The 22,122-nt window shown below is 35.3% G+C and overlaps 1 protein-coding gene across 1 annotated transcript in view; it reads left to right on the forward strand.

Annotated features, from left to right (window-relative positions):
• Positions 1–22,122, forward strand: part of LOC127880680 (nonsense-mediated mRNA decay factor SMG8-like) — a 56,275-nt gene that overhangs the window by 10,120 nt on the left and 24,033 nt on the right. The window contains exons 2-14 of the mRNA XM_052428014.1: positions 1,110–1,230; positions 1,925–1,960; positions 2,842–2,961; positions 3,459–3,542; positions 4,334–4,401; positions 5,940–6,114; positions 6,793–6,881; positions 11,696–11,820; positions 14,395–14,525; positions 15,059–15,198; positions 16,372–16,459; positions 17,276–17,431; positions 19,114–19,254. Coding sequence (XP_052283974.1) covers positions 1,110–1,230; positions 1,925–1,960; positions 2,842–2,961; positions 3,459–3,542; positions 4,334–4,401; positions 5,940–6,114; positions 6,793–6,881; positions 11,696–11,820; positions 14,395–14,525; positions 15,059–15,198; positions 16,372–16,459; positions 17,276–17,431; positions 19,114–19,254 — 1,474 coding nt within the window. The remainder of the gene's footprint in view (positions 1–1,109; positions 1,231–1,924; positions 1,961–2,841; positions 2,962–3,458; positions 3,543–4,333; positions 4,402–5,939; positions 6,115–6,792; positions 6,882–11,695; positions 11,821–14,394; positions 14,526–15,058; positions 15,199–16,371; positions 16,460–17,275; positions 17,432–19,113; positions 19,255–22,122) is intronic.

The raw sequence follows: 22,122 nt of genomic DNA on the forward strand, positions 1-22,122 counted from the left end.
TTCTCAATCTCCAAGACTCATGTGTTACACTTAAACCCTTTGCATTATGGGAAATTTGTTGTCTGCTAAAATGTCGTCTGCTGAATTTCTAAAATAAGCATTTCTTTAAAAAAAAATTCAAAGAATACTATCAGAATAGCAAACAGTTTGGATCCTTATGAGATGCCACGTTCTGTGGTGTCTCATCTGGATCCAAACTGTTTGCAAATGCTTTCAAAGTTCGGTTCCAGCACTGAAAGAGTTAATAAAAGAACTTTGAACAATAACATACATGTATTTGGCATAAAACAAATAGAATTTTACCAATATATATGCCTGGTTCTCATCGGTCCTCACAATCCAATTGGTTTGATAGAATATTTCTTCGACTTTAAATAGCCATTTAGTAATTTTGAACAGTTAATGATTTTCCATTTTAAGGAGTTTTTATTTATTTTCTGTTTATTAACAATTATTTTGTAGATCATTTGCATGATTTCATACAAAGGCCCTTTAAATAAATACACCTTACATGTAAGTTCTAAATATAAATATTTAAAAACACAAATGTTTTATACTAGTACGTCCATTTATAGTTAAAAAGTTATTCTTGAACAGAACAACAAAAACTGCATTAAAATGATTTTGACAAAAACTGGCTAGATTTAGCTCCCTGTAGTAATCTGTATCCTGTCAATTATGTTTCTCATCTTACGGGCCCTTCTGATTGGTCGCTAAGGTTTGTTACTATGCACATGTGCTTGTTTTATTAACAGTTTGAGAATGGAAAAATCCTGAATCAGTTAACCCTTCCCCACTCAGAGGAAAAGTGAAAATGGCTATGTGCAAACAGCATAAAACCAGAACAGCCTGCGAGTAACTTGCTGTCTGTTCAGGTTTAATGCTGTTTGCACATAGCCATTTTCACTTTGCCTCTGAGTGGGAAAGGGTTAATTGATTCATGTTTGCTGTTCATCAGTATCTTAGGGTTAGAATTGGAGCCTTTAAAACTTGAATCTAGTAAGAAATGTCTTTGATTAAATTTAACTTTTTAAGAGACTACAAACATGCCAAAATATGTATCTACCGTAAGTGGTAAAGGGTTAAGATAGAATTATGATCTTGATCAGTCCAGAGCACTGGAAGTCCAACAAGGTGTGTGTGGTGTCCATCATTGGAAAGAGCAGCCATAGCGGATTCACCTCCAAGGCATCCAAGTTCAACAATGTACTAGACGCAGAGGCCTTTCAGGTAATGCTTGTGTATTTCACATAGTGTTAAAAGGTTAATTGAGCCGCGTTCTGATAAAACTGGGCATAATGCATGTGCGTTAAGTGTCGTCCCAGATTAGCCTGTGCAGTCCGCACAGGCTAATAAGGGACGACACTCTCCGCCTTAACTGGATTTTTGTGTAGAAGAGACTTCCTTTAAACGAAAAACACAGAATTTCAAGCATATGAATACACATGTATAAGTGATTGTACAGTTAAGAGAAACTAGATTATTGTGCGAGTGTTGGATAATGACTTCATTAATTTTGTATTGTGCAATGCTTGGAACAATATTGAGAATGCCAGGAATCCCAAAAGCAAGCCTTGAAACCATGACACAAATACTGTAGTACATGTATCATTGAAATTAGTTAGCATGAAGTCACGGGGTAGGGTCAGGCAATGTCACAGATGTTTGTTTTTGAAAAAATGCTATTAAATTGTGACCCAAGAATAAACAAAACATTCATGTGTCCCCCAAAAAATGATTTTGCAGAAAATAAATTAACTTCATCAGATTTATCACTGTCATGTAGCAGTCTTTAGATAAGGTCTGTGTAAATCTAATTCTGCAAAGTAGAATATCTTTATAACGGTTGTTAGATCAAGACATCTTTGTATATTGTTCTAACAATTTTGTGTCTTTTTATAACTATATCCTCATTTTGTTTCAGGGTGTTAGTAAAGAATTAAAGACATTGGTAAATAAGGTAACACAATTTTTGTTTCATATTGATAGGAAAAAAAACAAAAAAAACAATCTATAATAGTATAATAATGAAATAATAATCTTAACAATAGTACACCTTAATACTATTGTTCAGTTAAATATACTACTTTGAACACAAATAATGTTTTAAAAAACATATGGTGCGGGTAAACGTCATTTGACCCTGAATAGTGCCACAAACATATATTACTTGTATGAACAACTTAACTACTGACTGATGTCAAAACTCCCTTTATGAATCCTCATGCTCAGGACTGGCTAGCTCAGTTGGTAGGGTGGACTGTACATTCAATGAGCCTCATTCGGGGAAAACTGGGCTTTATGTCTGTGTTTAAAGTGCCATCCCAGATTAGCCCCTGCATGCAGCAAGGCTTTTCAGGGTTAACACTTTTAGCCTTTATGGAATTAAACAAAATCCAATTCAGGCAGAAAGTGTCTTCCCAGATTAGCCTGTGCCAACTGCACAGGCTAATCTGGACAACACTATGCACATGCCTTAAGCCCTGTTTTCCCAGACTGTGGCTCCATTGATCAGCGGTTCAATGCCCAACCCAGCGAAATATGTGTATAGGGATTTGATATGAAATTATCTCTACACTAATATTGCCCTTTATTTGTAAATATTCATATTTAAGTTTACTTATACTGTATACCTAATAAAGATATTCAACTTCAAATCTGTGTTTGTGGTCATAATGTCAGGTGACTGTCATAAAATGATCATTAAACAAGCAAAGTGAAAGAATAGCCATGAGCGATCTCTGTGGACAGCTCTTGTTTAATTATATGTTTTTACTTTATTTAATTGTACTATTTCGACAATGTCAGGAAGTGTATCCCGGTGTTTCTCTATTTTCACAGGGAGAGATAGAGTGTTACTACGATGGTGACAATAATGTGGTCTATCTACACCACACCAGTCTACATGATACGTACAGACTTTCAGCCGTCTGTGAACAAATGAAAAATGCCTCTGAAAAGGTAGTTTGAACTAGGTTTTGATTTTTATATTCAGGGTATAATTATTAATCGTAAGGTCTTGTTTATGTGTTATTTGTCCAACCTGTCTGAACAGATGCAAATTGCTTCTGACAATGAAGGTAACTAAGTCTTGATTTTAATATTCAATGTATATTTGTAAGGTCCTGTTAATGTGTTACCTGTTCCTGTCTTAAAACCCTTTTCATATATTTCTGATGTTTCATGGTGGCTCATGTCAGTTGTCGCCAGTGGTAATGTAGAAAAGAGCCGCGCTCTGTTGAAAGTGGGCTAAATACATGTGCGGAAACTGTCGTCCCAGATTAGCTTGTGCAGTCCGCTTTCTGCCCAAACTGGATTTTTGCCCCAAAAATACTTTGTTCAAATGAAAATATCATAACTGCAAAAAGTTTTGCCCCTGATTAGCATGTGGACTGCATTAAACCCCTTTTTCACAGAGCCCAGCCCAAATTCAAATTTTTTGTGTTTTTTTTTTTTAGGAATTGCAGGGGCTATGGCAACAGGAGGAGTGCCACTATGCTAAGTGCATGTTGTTCCTGTTCCAAGTTTCACATCTAATAGTGGTATGTAACCCAAATTTACTGCTCTTATCAATTTTAGTACTTTAAAGTTTCCATGATATGTGCCACGTTCAGAGTCTGCACAGAATAATCAGGGATTAGACTTTCTGCTTTTGTAGAATTTAAACAGGTCAAATTTAACTTAATTTGAAGAAGGCAAATACAATAAAACAGATGTATATAGCGTTCAAATTTAGTCCACCATGGTATATTATAACATTAGAAACGTGATTCTCTACATGTTTAGCTTAAAATGCATCATACAATGTTTTACATTTGATTATCATGGCCAAAGGTACTGTAAACCTGAAAAATGTTTGTTGCATATGTTATCAAGTAATATAGACTTTAGGTCATATCTGTCTAACAAAGAGAAACATGTACAGGTACATGTGAAGCAAAACATGTATATATTTTCTATAGATATATTCCAACATGGCACATTAAATGGTATATTTATAATGTATTATCGTAAGGACTCATACCTTGTGCATCTGTACACAATGGAAAAAAATCCAACTATATTACGGGAAAAGGCCAAGCTTCATTCAAAATGTAGGTTTTAAAACTAAAAATATCTGCTAGGTTTGGTTATGAGGGACTTAGCAGTTGTCAAAATATTACAGATATCTGTTACTTGTTTATGTTTTTAATATAAATTTAGAAGAAAAAAAACTTAATTGTACATCAAGGTTTTTTCTTTCCGATACATGATAAGCAATGGTCACGGTTGGTGACACAATAATTTACCTATGGTCACAATTTCTTCTCCTATGTTTTTCATGTATTAACAGATCTCACATCCAGGGTCCTCATTTGATACCACATACGTGAGGCTCTTTAGGATACTGGATTCCATACGGTAAGTGATATCTTCCATCCAATAAGTGATATCTTCCATCCGTTAAGTGATATCTTCCATCCGATAAGTGATATCTTCCATCCGGTAAGTGATATCTTCCATATGGTAAGTGATATCTTCCATCTGATATGTGATATATTCCATCTGGTAAGTGATATCTTCCATCCGATAAGTGATATCTTCCATACGGTGAGTGATATCTTCCATCCGATAAGTGATATCTTCCGTACGGTAAGTGATATATTCCATACGGTAAGTTATATCTTCCATCTGGTAAGTGATATCTTCCATATAGTAAATGATATCTTCCATCTGATAAGTGATATCTTCCATTCGGTAAATGATATCTTCCATCCGATAAGTAATATCTTCCACATATCAGCATTTAATGTTTAAGTTTGGCACCTGCTTTAAATGAGCTAGTGTGGGGATTTTGTCATCTTCAATGACTGTTGTAGTTATTAGTCCCACTGGGCCCCTGTATCAAAGAAACACATTGATATTTTATTAATTTTTAAAAAATACTGTTTTTATTAGCTTCTCTAGATATATGTGTGAGAAAAGGGAATATGTATTGATGCAAAATATGTCAATATTTTAGTTTGATACCAACAATAAGCTCATTTAAGGTATGATTGATGAAATTTTGTCTATACCAACAATAATTCTCTTTAAACTTTCAGCATAAGAGGTCTGTTATTTATTTGTTTCCCGCTAAGAAACAGCGTTAAAATGGTTCTCTGCAACCAGCATAAAACCAGAGCCAGCCTTGGGGGGGAGCATATAGTCGCCGCTTCGTCTGTCCGTCCGTGTGTCCGTCCGGGCACAATTTTTGTTTAGGCTATTTCTCAGCAACTTATGACCGGAATTCAATGAAACTTTATGGGAAGCTTCACTACCAAGAGGAGATGTGCATATTATCAGCGGGTTCTGGTTGGATGATTTTTCACAGAGTTATGGCCCTTTGAAATTTTCCATTAACTGTACATATAGTGCAATTCTTGTCCGGGCTATTTCTCAGCAACTTATAACTGGAATTCAATGAAACTTTATGGGAAGCTACACTACCAAGAGGAGATGTGCATATTATCAAGGGGTTCTGGTCGGATGATTTTTCACAGAGTAATGGCCTTTGAAATTTTCTATAAAAAATTTCTTGTCCCCCCAACTACTGTGTCCTCAAGACGTTTCCTTGTATCTGAATATATAGAGCAATATTGTGACAAAAAAAACTTTGGGGAGCATCACCCATCTCCGACGGTTTCTTGTTCTGTCTGCAGCTCAATAGTAGCTTAGGGTAGGAAATGAAGTCTTTAAAACTAGAATCTAGTTAGAAAGGTCTTAAATTTAATTTGATTGTCTAATTGACTACAGTTTTTTTTGGAAAAAGTGCTTTGGTCCTTTTTTAGTGGGAAAAATAACATTGTTTAAAAAAAGAAAAGAAATTTGGTATTGTTTTTTTTTTGCTAACAAATACTGGACTACAAATTGTTCAGATATGAATGTATCCATATGGTACCATGTTTCCTGCCTCTCAGAGTCAAGACTCAGAAATGTGTCCAGGACCAGATTGCAAGCCTTGGAGTGTCGCCCGACTGGAAGTACAACGCTCGACCTTGCTCTCCCCGCGTTCTCTTTTTGTTTGAGATGTCCACGTTGGAGTTTGACTCTGAAGAGGCGGTGGACAACTCCGCATATAGGAGCAAACCTCAGGTTAGTGTTGTTGCCCTTGGATATTTGTATGCCCCCGGATCGAATGATCGGGGGTATATTGTTTTTGGCCTGTCTGTCTGTCATTGTATGTGTCTGTCATTGTATGTGGCACCAACTTTAACCTTGGTCATAACTTTTGCAATATTGAAGATAGCAACTTGATATTTGGCCTGCATGTGTATCTCATGGAGCTGCACATTTTGAGTGGTGAAAGGTCAAGGTCATCCTTCAAGGTCAAAGGTCCAAAAAAAAAAGTGCTGCAGTAGGGGGCATTGTGCTGCTGACAAACACATCTCTTGTTTTATAATATTTAGCAAAACAATTACTAGACTGAATTTTGCTTTAAGACATTCGTATTGATATTTAGAAAAAAAAATGATTATAGTTGTTGCACTTAAATATTGTTTATTTAGCAAACAATTAATGCTGTTTGCATGTTGATATTTAAAGGCAATATTAACCAGCATACGAGCTTGAGTACCTAAATATGGTGATCCTTTTTTCATTATTAGAGTTTTGAGATGAAAGTTGAGTGTGTGTGCATTTTTGCATACAGATACATTTCTTGTTTTCACTACAACTTGGTGATTTTTTTTTTAATGAAGAATGATTCATAATGTGAAAAAGATCTGGTTTGTTATTAGTAGTTTTGCATTATTTTTGCTCAATATTTTGCAGAAAATCTCAACTGTGAAACGTTTGCAGCACTGTATGGAAGACCAGATATACAAGATATTGCGAAAGTCTCGTGTGATCACCAATATAAGGTGAGGGTTCCAGCAACTAATATACATGCTATCGTTCAAGCACACTCTCAGCACACATTAATTATCCCCGCCAAATTTTTTTTCGGATGGGATATAGTAATTGGTCCTGTCTGTCTGTTCGTCCGTCCGTCCAAAACTTTGTCCAGAGCATAACTCAAAATCTATTCAATGGATTTACTTTAATCTTAGAATATTAACAGATGGCAACTAGGAGAAGTGCAGTGACCATCAGTGGCCAAGAACCATAACTCTATCTACCTTAGTTTTTGAATTATCTCCCCTTTTGTATAACTTTAATGTAAATTTTGTCCGGAGCATGACTCTAAATTTACTGAAGAGATTTACTTGAAATTTGAAATATAAACAGATGGCAACTAGGAGAAGTGAAGTGACCATTAACCATAACTCTATCTACCATAGTTTTTTTATTTATCTCCCCTTTTATATAATTTTAAGTAAATTTTTGTCCGGAGCATTACTTTAAATCTACTAAAGAATTAACTTGAAACTTGAAATATAAACAGATGGCAAGTAAGAGAAGTGCAGTGACTAAGAACCATAACTCTATCTACCTTAGTTTTTGAATTATCTCCCTTTATTCAATTTCAAAGTAAATTTTTGTCCGGAGCATAACTCTAAATCTACTGAAGGGATTTACTTGAAACTTGAAATATAAACAGATTGCGAGTAGGAGAAGTGCATTGACTAAGAACCATAACTTTATCTACCTTAGTTATTGAATTATCTACCTTTATTTAATTTCAAAGTAAACTTTTGTCCCGAGCATAACTCTAAACTACTGAAGGGATTTACTTGAAACTTTAAATAAAAACAGAGGGCAAGTAGGAGAAGTGCAGTGACCAAGAACCATAACACTATCTACCTTAGTTTTTGAATAAACTCCCTTTTTTTATCCCCGCCAAAAAAATATTTTGGGGGGATATAGTAATAGGTCCCGTCCGTCTGTCCGTCCGTCCAAAACTTTGTCCGGAGCATAACATCAAATCTATTCAATGGATTTACTTTTAACTTTGAATATAAACAGATGGAAACTAGGAGAAGAGCAGTGACCAAGAACCATAACTCTATCTACCATAGTTTTTGAATTATCTCCCCTTTTATATAACTTTAAAGAAAATTTTTGTCCAGAGCAAATCTCTTAATCTACTGAAGGGATTTGCTTGAAACTTAAAATATAAACAGATGGCAATTAGGAGACGTGCAGTGACTAAAAACCATAACTCTATCTACCTTAGTTTTTTAATTATATCCCTTTATTTTTGTCTGGAGCATAACTCAAAATCTACTAAAGGGATTTACTTGAAACTTGATATATATATAACCGGATGACAAGTAGGAGAAGAGCAGTGACTAAGAACCATAACTCTATCTACCTTAGTTTTTTAATTATCTCCCTTTATTTAATTTCAAAGTAAATTTTTGTTTAGAGCAAAACTCTAAATCTACTGAAGGGATTTACTTGAAACTTTAAATAAAAACAGATGGCAAGTAGGAGAAGTGTAGTGACTAAGAACCATAACACTATCTACCTTAGTTTTTTAATTATCTCCCTTTTTTTAATTACAAAGTAAATTTTTGTTCGGAGTGCAGTGAACATGAACCATAACTCTTTCAGCCATAGTTTTTTTAATTATCTCCCTTTATTTGTTTTACAAATGCTATTCTACTCTCTAAAACAAATGTTGTCATACAAGCAAACACATTTCGGCGGGGATTTGGCACTACTGTGACAAGATCTTGCTTATTTACAAAGTAAATTTTTGTCCGGAGCATAACTCTAAATCTACTGAAGGGATTTACTTGAAACTAGAAATATTAACAGATGGCAACTAGGAGATGTGCAGTGAACATGAGCCATAACTCTTTCAGCCATAGTTTTTGAATTATCTCGCTTTATTTGTTTTACAAATATTATTTTACTCTCTAAAACAAATGTTGTCATACAAGCAAACACATGTCGGCGGGGATTTGGCACTACTGTGACAAGCTCTTGTTATAATAGTAAGGTACTTTAAAACATTGCATTTTATTAGGGAAAACATCACTCATACAGGTTACATACCAGAAAATTTCTTCAGAAAATGGCTACATTAAATTATTAAAAAGAATGTACTTTTTATGGCCGTCCTTCATTGTATGTGTCTGTCATTTTATCTGTCACAAACTTTTGTCATTTTATGTGTCACAAACTTTAACCTTGGTCATAACTTTGCAATATTGAAGATAGCAATTATATATTTGGCATGCATGTGTATCTCATGGAGCTGCACATTTTGAGTGGTGAAAGGTCAAGGTCATCCTTCAAGGTCAAAGGTCAAATATATGGCTTCAAAGCGTCGCAGTAGGGGGCATTGTATTTCACGAACGCAGCTCCTGTTTATTTAGGGTCCTATAGGGACTTTTTAATAGTATGGTAAAATGACAATTTTGAAAATAATTGTCATATATACAAAAAAAGCATGTATGCAAAACATTAAATCTCAGAGGTGTAAGTTTCCACTCACCTGCTTGAATAGGTGACTACAGTTTTGCTGAATCCTAATCACAATGCTTATACCACGTGATTTGTGTTAGGAGAATAAAGCGCCAGCCAGATAACATTTTGAAGGATGTCTTTTTAAATATTTTACCTACATAGAAAAATCTCACGAATGAGCAGGCTCTCCACTTTATCCCATTAAAAATGGTGAAATATTTAAAAAGACATCGTTCAAAATGTTACCTGGGTCGCGGTTTATTCTCTTAACACAGATCTTAAAAAGTCATGTGGTACAGGCACCTTGCTAATACGATATCAGAAATACTTGCTCAAACGGGGAATTCTATCTCAAGATCAGTCAGCATCTTCAGTATGAAACAAGTTCAGGGAATTCCATCTCAAGATCAGTCAGCATCTTCAGTATGAAACAAGTTCAGGGAATTCCATCTCTAGACCAGTCAGCATCTTCAGTATGAAACAAGTTCAGGAATTCCATCTCAAGATCAGTCAGCATCTTCAGTATGAAACAAGTTCAGGGAAATCTATCTCTAGATCAGTCAGCATCTTCAGTATGAAACAAGTTCTTGTTAGGAAGGAATGTGATTATGTGGGGGTAATATGTTCATCAAAAGATTTTATTTTCCATCAATCAATAAAAAAAAGATTGTGCGATTTATTTAGAATGAACGACTGTAAACATTTTAAAATCGTATTGTGACATATAAGGTTAGGGAAACATTTTTGTCTTTTTTTTCTGCAGGGCAAGTATTTTTACTGGTAAACAGATTTTTACATTGCTGACTTTGGGCTTTACAAATGCTTTGGAGATATGTGCCATTTATAATCAGTTAATTTTTTAATGTTAAAATTGTTGGTCTTTTTATTTAAAAAATGTTTTTTTGTTTCATTTACAATAACCATAGTATTTCCATAATCATTTGCAAGATTAAATTTTGTGAAGATTAATGATTGTTGCTTCTTTGTTTTGACCTTGAGATACTCAGAAATAAGACCTCGGCAAGTAAAATGATGTTACAATTATGTGAAGTCGGGTTTCAATTTTGAGCTGTATGTCACTTTGCTGTAGTTTAAACAATCCAAGTTTCAAATGTTTTTGTCAATCTATATGAAGTTCCAATTATAAAATTAGATTGATTTGATTTGTTAGACAAAATTAATGGTGTTAATTTAATTATCATTTTTACTTGTGTAATTTAGATATTATCTCCAGATGATGTTTTATTAGCTGGCCCTGTGTTGCATTCATATAAAAGCCATTGTTATATGAACCTGTATCAATATTTGAGCGCCCTTCTAGGAAAACTGGGCTAAATGCATGTGCATAAAGTTTAATCCCAGATCAGACTATGAAGTTCGCACTGGCTAATCACGGAGATAACACTTTACGCTTTTTAAGTATTTTTAGTTTAAAGGAAGTTTCTTGTTAGATAAAATCCAGCTGACTGCTTAGGCTTATATGGGACGACACCATATGCAAGTGCAGCTTACTGCATAGGCTTATATGGGACGACACCATATGCAAGTGCAGCTTACTGCATAGGCTTATATGAGACGACACCATATGCATGTGCAGCTTACTGCATAGGCTTATATGGGACGACACCATATGCATGTGCAGCTTACTGCATAGGCTTATATGGGACGACACCATATTCAAGTGCAGCTTACTGCATAGGCTTATATGAGACGACACCATATGCATGTGCAGCTTACTGCATAGGCTTATATGGTACGACACCATATGCAAGTGCAGCTTACTGCATAGGCTTATATGGGACGACACCATATTCAAGTGCAGCTTACTGCATAGGCTTATATGGGACGACACCATATGCATGTGCAGCTTACTGCATAGGCTTATATGAGACGACACCATATGCAAGTGCAGCTTACTGCATAGACTTATATGGGACGACACCATATGCAAGTGCAGCTGACTGCATAGGCTTATATGGGACGACACCATATTCAAGTGCAGCTGACTGCATAGGCTTATATGGGACGACACCATATGCAAGTGCAGCTTACTGCATAGGCTTATATGAGACGACACCATATTCAAGTGCAGCTTACTGCATAGGCTTATATGAGACGACACCATATTCAAGTGCAGCTTACTGCATAGGCTTATATGAGACGACACCATATTCAAGTGCAGCTTACTGCATAGGCTTATATGGGACGACACCATATGCAAGTGCAGCCTACTGCATAGGCTTATATGGGACGACACCATACGCAAGGGCAAGTGAAAACCCTGTTTTCCTAGAGCGAGGTTCATTTTTATTTTTAGCAACAACTCGCTGTTCGCAGTCCCGGCCAATCAGGAGTTTGTATTCCTACACGTGTGTGAAAACGAGGCAGCTGATCCTGTTAAATTCTTCCTGTCCCAGTTACGGGAAAACATCACTCATACAGGTTACATACCAGTTATTTTCTTTAGAAAAAAATGGCTTCATTCAATTTAAAATGAAAAAGAACGTACAGTCAATCGTGTGCTTGCGACCACTTGAATTAAGCGACTTTTGTCTTATGCAACCACTTTAAATTCTGCCCGAGCGTTTTAACTATATTTTCATATTGTATTAAGCGACTTTTGTCTTACGTGACCAGGGACCGCTGATTTTAGTGTATTTTGATGCCCGAGTCTTGAATTAAGCGACCACTTTAAGGTAAAAGTGGCAAATCTGTTGACCGTTCAGGGACAAATCAGTGTTGATTGTTTATCTAAGCCGATTACATGAATGATTACACCTTTGTTTTGATTTCACACCAGCCATTTTCCTTTGTCTTGATGACCGGTTCTGACCGGTGTTAATGCTGACTGCGTATCAATTTTGGTGTTGAATAATACATTGAGGTATTGCCAACAGTCTTCAGGTTAAAGAGTTAACTATCTGGGACGTTAAGTGACAAATTTGATTGCCGATTTTATTGCAGAAACAATGCGCCGATGCGACAAATATTTTCACAGTGTTCTCGAGAGGTGTAAAAAATTATTAATGGGTAACATGTAGCGAAATCTGTTCATTAAAAAATGTAATTGTTACTATGCTAATTAGTTTGTGTTAGCAAATTTTCCAATCAGGCGTGTTTATTTAGTTTTAAATCAAGGTGTTTTATTTATTTCCCTATGTACCATAACCCAGTCAGATATATATTATCTTACATGCAGAAATTAACATGTCAAAACTGAAAGTATTAACGTTAAATGAGAAAATTTGGGTATTGGAAGTGTCGAAGAGTAAAAGTGCACGTAAATTTTATCGCGAATGAGTTTGGAGTCGGAAAAACCCATTCTCCGTGCAAACCATTTAAATTGTATTTAGAATTAGAGAGAACAAATACAACTTATTTTAAGTAAAAAATTGTTTTATTCATTTTATTTATATTTAGATTCATTTGATTACAAAAGCAGAAATCGCTGTGTCAAAAGGAGATAATCCGATATCTGGATTTAAAATCAAAGGTGCGCATTCATCACAAATGGCCTTTTTTTTATTTAAAGACCATTTTATTAAGAGACTACTTTTGGATACTCCCTTTAGTGGTCTCTAAATACAAGATTGACTGTACATTTTTATTTAGGGTTCTAAAGGGACTTTTTCACAGTTTGGTAAAATGATGATATTGAAAATACTTGTCACTATTCACTGTTCTTCTTAAAATATTTGACCCAATCAAGTTAAATGAACAGGTTTTAGCGGAAATAAATTATTATTCTGCAAACTAAGTAATGTTGCAGTGTGTTTGAATCAACATGGTATTTGTATATTAGTTTGTTCTGCCATCTATCTGTCTGAAGTCACAACCTTGTCTGAATGTGTTTTCCTACACTTTTCAATTAACAATATTTAAACTTGCTTACAATTGTTCCTTATGAAGTTGTGCTTATGCTTTTTTTCATTCTACAATAAAGAGTCCAAAAGATGAGCCCTTTTTTCAACTTTAAAAAGATTTTTTCATAACATCATTCTAAAAATGTATATGTACGTCATGGGATTATTCTTTTTTCTTATGGTATATTTGTATGACTTAACAAGCTGTCATTCTGTCCCATAGGGGTAATTATCAAGTCTTGTATTTTTAACAGGTTTATTGTTGTTTAATGTGATATATGGTTGGAATATAAGTACCGGTATAATGTTTTGTTAACCCTTTACCACTTACATGTAGATACGTTTTCGAAACATTTGTAGTCCCATAGTGAGTTAAATTTAATTAAATACCTTTATTTATAAATTCAATTTTTAGAAGCTTCATTTTCAACTCTCAGATACTGATGAGCAGCAAACAGCATAAAACCTGAACAGGCTGCAAGTAACTCGCAGGCTGTACTGGTTATATGCTACATGTAGTTGCAAAAGCCATTTCCACTTTACTTCTTATGGGTGAAAGGCTTAAAAAATGGTTAAGGTGTGGATGTGAAGCTATTATAAATGCAGTTACATGCACACTTGATGGCAAAGATTGTTATGAGCTGTTTGTTTTGTTGGTATTTTTGTTTTCTTTATGGTAAATTCAGTTTATACTTAAGATATTTTACACCTTAATTTTGTTTTTCAAGTATTTATCATTTACAATTTATATAAAAAAAAAATAAGTACAATATTTTTAAAGGGTAAAATAATGCAACTTATCACAAGATATAATATGTAACCAAAAACACATTACTTCTTGATTTCTACTGACTTATCATAAAGCCCAGTCAAGGGAGCATTGACTTCTACCTCAAATTTGTTTCTTGACCCTTTTTTGCTTAGTTACGCAAAGTAAAAATTGCTTTTGCAAGTAACTAGCAGTTTGTTAAGGTTTTGGGCTGTTTTCTGCTTATCAGTATCTAGGGTTGGAAATGAACTCTTTAAAACTTAAATATAGTAAGAAATGTCTTTAATTTAAATTGTTTTTCTAAGCGACTACAAACTCATAAAAAGGCATATCTAAGCTGTAAAGGGTATATAGTCTTGCCTCACTGATGTGACAAATTTTCAGTTGGACCTAAGAAGGGCCCCAGTGAAGGGCAGGTCAGATTCAAGGAGTTTCTATGGCAACACATAGAGATGGCTCTGACCAAGGGATTTGATGACAATGTAGGGAGACACCAGGTGGCTGCTCATTTTGAGGTAAACAAGATCTGAAAATTGAAATCCAAGATGTGCTTTGTAAGCATTTATTTTTTAAAGAGATATTTGATCAATATTACTTAGACTCTTCAACGCATTGAAAGGCAAATGATCAAGATCTTTTAGATGCTTGAATGCATCACAATTTTACTCGTCTTGTTTTGCACTCTAAAAGAGTTGATCACTATCACTTACATGATATTAGGAAACAAATGATATTCTTAAGATGTTTAAATGCATCAACAGACAAATGATAAATTTCACTAAGATGATTGAATTCATCTGGAGACAAATTATCAATATCACTTAGATGCTTGAATGTATCAAGAGACAAATGACTAGCATCACTTTGATGCTTGAATGCATCACTGTTTGACTTGTCATGTTTTACATTCTGTGAGAATCTTTCTATTAATTAGATGAATGTTATTCATACTCAAACCTCTAAAACTAAGAAACTAAAAAACAAACTGTTGATCAATTGCAGTAGAAGTTTTAATAGCTTCAAATTAAGACTTTCTGTGTGTTTTCAGCTAGCAAAAAGTGAGACATGGTTCAACCTAGCTGGTCGCCTGTACGCCATGTTTTTCGGTGATAAAGTGGATGCCAAACTACAGCCGCACTGGAACACACTGAAGTCTCTGCTGGAAACAGACCGGAGATTCTCAGAAAAGTAGCATACCTAGTGAATGCTTTATGTTTATTCTTTTTAACCCATTACCACTTAGATATGTATTTTGATGTGTTTGTAGTCCCTCATAAATTTAAATTTAATGAAAGACCTTTTTTACTAGATTAAAGTGATAAAGGCTTCATTTCCAACCCTTAGATACTGTCATAATGATGAGCAGCAAACAGCATACAACCTCAACAGACTGCAAGTTACTAGCAGGCTGTTCTGGTTTTATGCTGTTTGTACATAGCCATTGTCCCTTTGACTCTAAGTGGGAAAGGGTTACTGTTAAAAAAGCATTTTATCCTTTATGTTTTTATTGAAAACATACCTCAAATTCTCAGAAATGTTACAAAATTTGAAATGATTAACATACGATGGTTAATGTCATAAAATGCAAAAACACAAAAGAACAATAAAGTTAAATTCATGGTTAATGTGTAAAACTATTGTATGTGATATAGGACTGTTGAACAGATAAATTTTTCTGCACTTAAATTCTGGATATACTGTATACATAGAAAGAGGTCTTGTGCCTTGTCTTAGTGGACTGAAATGCAAATCCAAAGAAAATGTTGAAGATTTTTAAATTATTTAAACAATAAGATAAACAATTAAATTTAAAAAAAGTGCCAGTCTTGAGATTTGAACCTGGGACTTGTTACCACTACATCATGCAGGCTTTTAAATTTCAATGGTAATTGAAACTAAATGATGATGATACAAGTTTTTGCTAAATTATAAAAGAGAAGTGTTACAAATGCTAAACTATTTTTGTGATTTTGATAGGAGATTATGAATAAACAAACATATATTTGTAACATTTTTTTCTTAGCCAGAATTGTTATTTTGCTTGTGTAAAAAATGCATACATCCTTATATAAATATGAGACAATTCTCAGTTTACAAAATCTGTTTACAAGCCTCTGAAAGGGTGCCCCAAATCTCCACTTTGGCAAGAACCTTTTGTATAGGGGTACCTTTGTTGAATTTGTTTTCAAGTTTTTGGGAAATGGGTCAGTATTCATTTGTGTGTTCACCATGTGCAGATTGCTTGTGGACTCTAAAACCTCAAACACAGACATGACAACAAAAATGTGTTAAAACAAGTGCAAGTCTGTAGTGCCATCTTTGACACGAAGCCCTGTGAAACAGTTTTTTTTTGCTCCTCAGTCGCTGTAACAAGGTGTTGCCATTGGCTGAGAGTGCATACCAGGAGAACCTTCCAACCCACTATGTCACTGCCTATCACCTAAGCAAGGTTGGTGGTATTCTATAAGCAAAAAACGATGTGAGATTTGCTTTGGGGAAACAGGCTTAATGCATTTTCGTTAAGTGTCTTCCCAAATTAGCCGGTGCAGTCTGCACAGGCTTATAAGGCACGACACATTCAGCTGTTTTTTTCTTTTTTTTAAGGAAGTCTCTTCTTAGAGAAAACCCTGTCTAGGCAGAAAGTGTAGTACTTGATTAGCCTGTGAAAACTGCATAGGCTAATCTGGGACAGCTTTTCACCCAGATGAATTAAGCCCTGTTTTAGCAAAGCAATGCTCATTTTTAAAAACTAATGCAGCACAGACTTAAAGATTATTTAATATTTTGACTGCATACTTATCTTTCAGCTTTGTCACAGGAAACACACTGTTCCTTTATATTTTATTTAATGTTTTGTACTGTTGTACAATATATCGAAATTGGCATCTTAAACTTAAACCATTGTATCTCTCATATCTCAGCAGGCTCCAATGTTTTTTTAAAGTACAGAACAAATCACAATTTTTGTTTGTGATAATATGAATAAAGCAGAAATGTGTACATGTATGTTGTTTACTGTAATGAGAACTGACTGTTTTGAGTCCAAATTTTTATGGAGTATATATCTAGAGCACCATCATATATAAAGTTTTCTCAAATAACTACACATAAATGTTGTGTGTTTATTCGATAAGCTAAACCCTACTTCCATAAATTTAAAATATGTAGCAAAATGTATTTTTAAAATATAAAAAATGTAACAAAATCACGTTTTAAGAATAGTACGTTATAAATATGTTCAAATATTTTTACTGGCTCCCTGCAGCTTGCCCATGCCAAGAAGGTGTTTACCCAGCTGGCCCGGGGACCGGCATGTGACAAATACCTGAACCAGCTGGAGGAGTCATGTGACACGTTCTGGAAAAATGGGAGACAACTCTGTGAGGAGACCAGTCTCACTGGGAACCACTGCGTTAACCCGGTTTGTATTGGGATTGTTTTTAACCCCTTCAGTGCGGGAACCGAATTTTGAAGGCCTTTGCAAACAGTTTGGATCCAGATGAGATGCCACAGAACGTGGCGTCTCATCAGGATCCAAACTGTTTGCTATTCTGATAATATTCTTTGAAAAAAATCGAAGAAAATGCTAATTTTAGAAATTCAGCAGACGACATTTTAGCAGACGACAAATTTCCCAGCATGCAAAGGGTTAACTTCTTGAAATGAAACTGACTCTTGCTCTTGGAAAATGAGGCTTACTGCATGTGGGTAAAGTGTCCTCTCAGATTAGCCTGTGCAGTGAACTTTATGTTTAATCAAAAGTAACTTCCTTAACAAAAAAATTCCATTAAAGCGGGAAGTGTCATCCCTCACAGGGCCCTTAATCTATTAAATCTGCCGCCGAAATTCAGCGGCAGTCCCCCACCTGAAAAGTATACTTTTTTTCCCTTTTGGGGGGAAAAATTCCCCTAAAAAAAAAAAAAAATGTCTCATGATTATTGTATCTCTATTCTATTTCAATTTAATCTTTGCAAACATACTAAATTATGAAAAATGCAATGAATATAGTGCAAACATGTACAAATGTAATAATGAGAGAGTAAGTAAAAAAATCCCCCAAAAAGGGAAACGCCGCGAAAATTCCCCCTCCTAAGGGCTGCGGACCCCTTCCCCCAAAGTAGTGTGAGGGCGCTGCCTCATAAGCCTGTACAGACTGCACCTGCTAATCTGGGACAACACTTCACACACATGCATTTAGCCCGTTTTCCTAGAGCTAGGATCAAACAAGTTTGCTCTTATTGCAAAATTGTTTATGTTTCAAGATGGTTTTGATTTGACCAATTCTCTTTGGCAGGAACTGTGTTAACATGGTTTGTAGAATTAATTGCTTCAGTTTTTTAGCTTTTAATATGTAAAGCTAAGAGGGATAATCAAGTATTTCATAAACCTTTCTATTAACCACTATACGTTTGTTATTTAAATTTTCAAACTGAGCAAATCTTTTGTGGAAAAAAGTTCAAAATGCTCTTTCATGATAAACATTTTGTTATTGTTTAAGCTAGTTACTGGATTTTTATGTTGAATTTTAATCATTAACTATTTAAATTACACTTGCATAACATAACATTTGAATTTATGTATCCCGGAAATGCAACCTTTCGAGAAAAACACTTATCTGTGGGTACAAAAAAATCTGACCCATTTATAAACCTTTCAAAATCACACACTGTATCAACCGTTATTATTTAGATCAAGCTATAATTGGTTGATATAACGGACCAGCATTGTTTGTACCGAGGGATTAGTGTTTTTTTCTAAACTCTAGCGAATTCCGGGATCAGTGTATTCCAAAAGCTTTTAGCATTCACTTGTAATAATAAGATAAATCTCCGCTCCACCCTCCTCCTCCCCACAATGATGCAACACAGCAGTTAATTCATACACAGGACATGCATTTGTGATGTGAGTTCACAGATTGAAGCAAATATGTAGATTATGGTATGAGTTTACAACTTGAAACAAATTTACAAACACAAAATGTCAATGAATATTCAAATAAAATGCAAACATGTAGACAATAGAAAATATATGCACATTTATTTAATTTTTTTTAGGAGTAAGCCAGGTGTCGATTGCTTTTACAATTTTATGAATAAATTGCAGCTTCATCGCACGGATGATGACATCATCGCACCCTCGCTGAGTCATCTTCCCATGATGCCCCACTCTAGCCAACTCAAGATGGTTGCTGCGTGCAACTGTGGACGTCGCATCGAAGACAAAGAGGACCCTTTTACTCACAAGGTTTGAAGGAATTGCATTTCGAATGGAACATTTTTGCTTTTAAAATTAGTTATACACCCACAAACGAAGTTTAGGGGGGTATATAGGAGTAAGCTTGTCTGTCAGTCTGTCTGTCGGTCGTTCCGTTTTAAGTGTCCGCTCTCTAATTCAAGTTGTTTTCATCCAATCTTCACCAAACTTGGTCAGATGTTGTATCTAGATGATGTCTAGCTCATTTTGAATATGGGTCATGCCAGGTCAAATACTAGGTCACGGGGTCACTTAATGCGTTTTAAACATTGAGCATGGTGTCATCTCTCTAATTCAAGTAGTTTTTATCCGAACTTCACCAAACTTGGTCAGTAGTTGTATCTAGATGATGTCTAGGCCAAGTTCAAACATGGGCCATGCCGGGTCAAAAAATTTGGTCACAGGGTCACTTAGTGCGTTTTAAACATTGAGCATGGTGTCCGCTGTTTTTTTGTGAAGACAACATGCAAAATATTCTGTGTCAATGCGGCATGTGGGGGTATTTGTCACATCTGTGACAAAGCTCTAGTTTTATCTAGGTCTGAAGTTAACAGACTGTAACCTTAACTGGCCATCAAAGTTTTGAGCCAAAAAATTGTTCATATTGATGGCTTGGTTTTTGTTGTGTTTTTAGCTCACCTGATTGCTCAGGTGAGCTTTTGTGACTGGTCTTTGTCCGTGGTCTGTCCGTCCGTCCACATTTGTTCGTAAACACTCTAGAGGCCACATTTATTGTCCGATCTTCATGAAACTTGGTAAGAAGCTTTGTCCCAATGAAATCTCGGTCGAGTTTGAAACTGGGTCATGTCGGGTCAAAAACTTGGTCACTAGATCAAAAAAAAGAACAACTTGTAAACACTGTAGAAGTCACATTTCATGCCTAATCTTTGTCAAAATGTTTGTCTTAATAATATGTTGGTTGAATTCAAAATTGATTCCGGTCCGTTGAAAAAAATGGCCGCCAGTGGGCGGGGCAGTTTTCCTTATTTGGCTATAGAGAAACCTTGTAAACACTCTAGGAGTCATAATTTTTGCCCAATCGTCATAAAACTTAATAAAAAAATTGGTTTTATTGATATTTTGGACAAGTTCGAAAATGGTTCAGATGGGTGAAAAAACATGGCCACCAGGGGGCGGGGCAGTTTTCTCTATATGTATTTAGTGAAAACATGTGAACACTCTAGAAGTCACATTTTTGGTCCAATTTTCATGAAATTTGGTCAGAACTTTTGTTTCCTAGATACGTGAGTTAAGTTCGAAAATGGTTCCGGTCCGTTGAAAAACATTGTTGCCAGGGGAGGGGGCAGTTTTCCTTATATTTATATAGTAAAAAAGGCTTGTAAAAAATCATGAATTAAGGTCATGTAACATGGGAGACAACTCTTCTAAATATTGCATTTAAGTTTAACAGTAGTTACTCCCCTTTGACTATTAATGTTTTCATAATAATACAGTGTAGTTGTGTGTATCATTTATGTGTTAATTGTTATTCGAGGTTCCATGTTGTTTTTTTTAGCTCACCTGATTGCTCAGGTGATCTTTTGTGACCGGTCTTTGTCTGTCGTCCGTCCGTTAATATTTGTTCGTAAACACTCTAGAAGGCACATTTTTTTTCTGATTTTCATGAAACTTTGTCAGAAGCTTTGTCCCAATGATATCTCAGTCGAGTTCGAAACTTGGTCATGCCGGGTCAAAAACAAGGTCACTAGGTAAAAAAAAAAAGAAAATCCTTGTTAACACTGTAGAAGTCACATTTCATGCCCAATCTTCATGAAACTTTGTCAAAATGTTTGTCTTAACGATATGTTGGTTGAGTTCAAAAGTGGTCCAGGTCCGTTGAAAAACATGGCCGCCAGTGGGCGGGGCAGTTTTCCTTATTTGGATAAAGAGATACCTTGTGAACACTCTAGAGGCCACATTTTTTGCCCGATCTTCATGAAACTTGGTCAGAACATTTGTCCCAATGAGATCCTGATGGAGTTGGAAACTGGGTCATGCTGGGCCAAAAACTAGGTCACTAGGTCAAAAAAAAGAAAAACCTTGTAAACACTGTAGAAGTCACATTTTATGCCCAATCTTCATGTAACTTTGTCAAAATGTTTGTTTTAATGATAATGTTGGTTGAGTTCAAAAGTGGTTCTGGTCCGTTAAAAAACATGGCCTCCAGTGGGCGGGGCAGTTTTCCTTATTTGGCTATAGAGAAACCTTAAACACACTAGAAGTCACAATATTTGCCCAATTATCATGAAAGTTAGACAAAACATTGTTTTTATTAATATCTCGGACAAGTTCGAAAATAGTCCAGATCGGTGAAAAACATTGCCACCAGTGGGCGGGGCATTTTACTCTATATGTATACAGTGAAAACATGTGAACACTCTAGAAGTCACTTTTTTGGCCCAATTTTCATGAAATTTAGTCAGAACATTTATTTCCTTGATACAAGAGTTGAGTTAAAAAATGGTTCCGGTCAGTTGAATAACATAGCTGCCAGGGGGGGGGGGGCAGTTTTCTTATAACTACATAGTTAAAAAAAGCTTGTGAACACTCTAGAAGTCACATTTTTTGCCCAATCATCATGAAACTTGGTGAAACACACTTTTTAGCTCACCTGATTGCTCAGTGAGGTTTGTGAATTGGTCTTTGTCCGCCCTCCGTTCGTCCACATTTGGTTTGTAAACACTATAGCATTCACACTTCTCAAGCATTCTTTATGAAAGTTGCTGAAAGATCTCAGTCAAGTTTGATAATGAGCAAAATCACATAATTAATGCCATAATTATTGCCCTTAGATTGTCCAAATTTTCATTATATTATACAAAATCCTTGTAAACACTCTAGAGGTCACAATTTTGTTTC

This window comes from Dreissena polymorpha, chromosome 5 (genome assembly GCF_020536995.1).
Source record: "Dreissena polymorpha isolate Duluth1 chromosome 5, UMN_Dpol_1.0, whole genome shotgun sequence".
Classification (NCBI taxonomy): Eukaryota; Metazoa; Mollusca; class Bivalvia; order Myida; family Dreissenidae; genus Dreissena; species Dreissena polymorpha.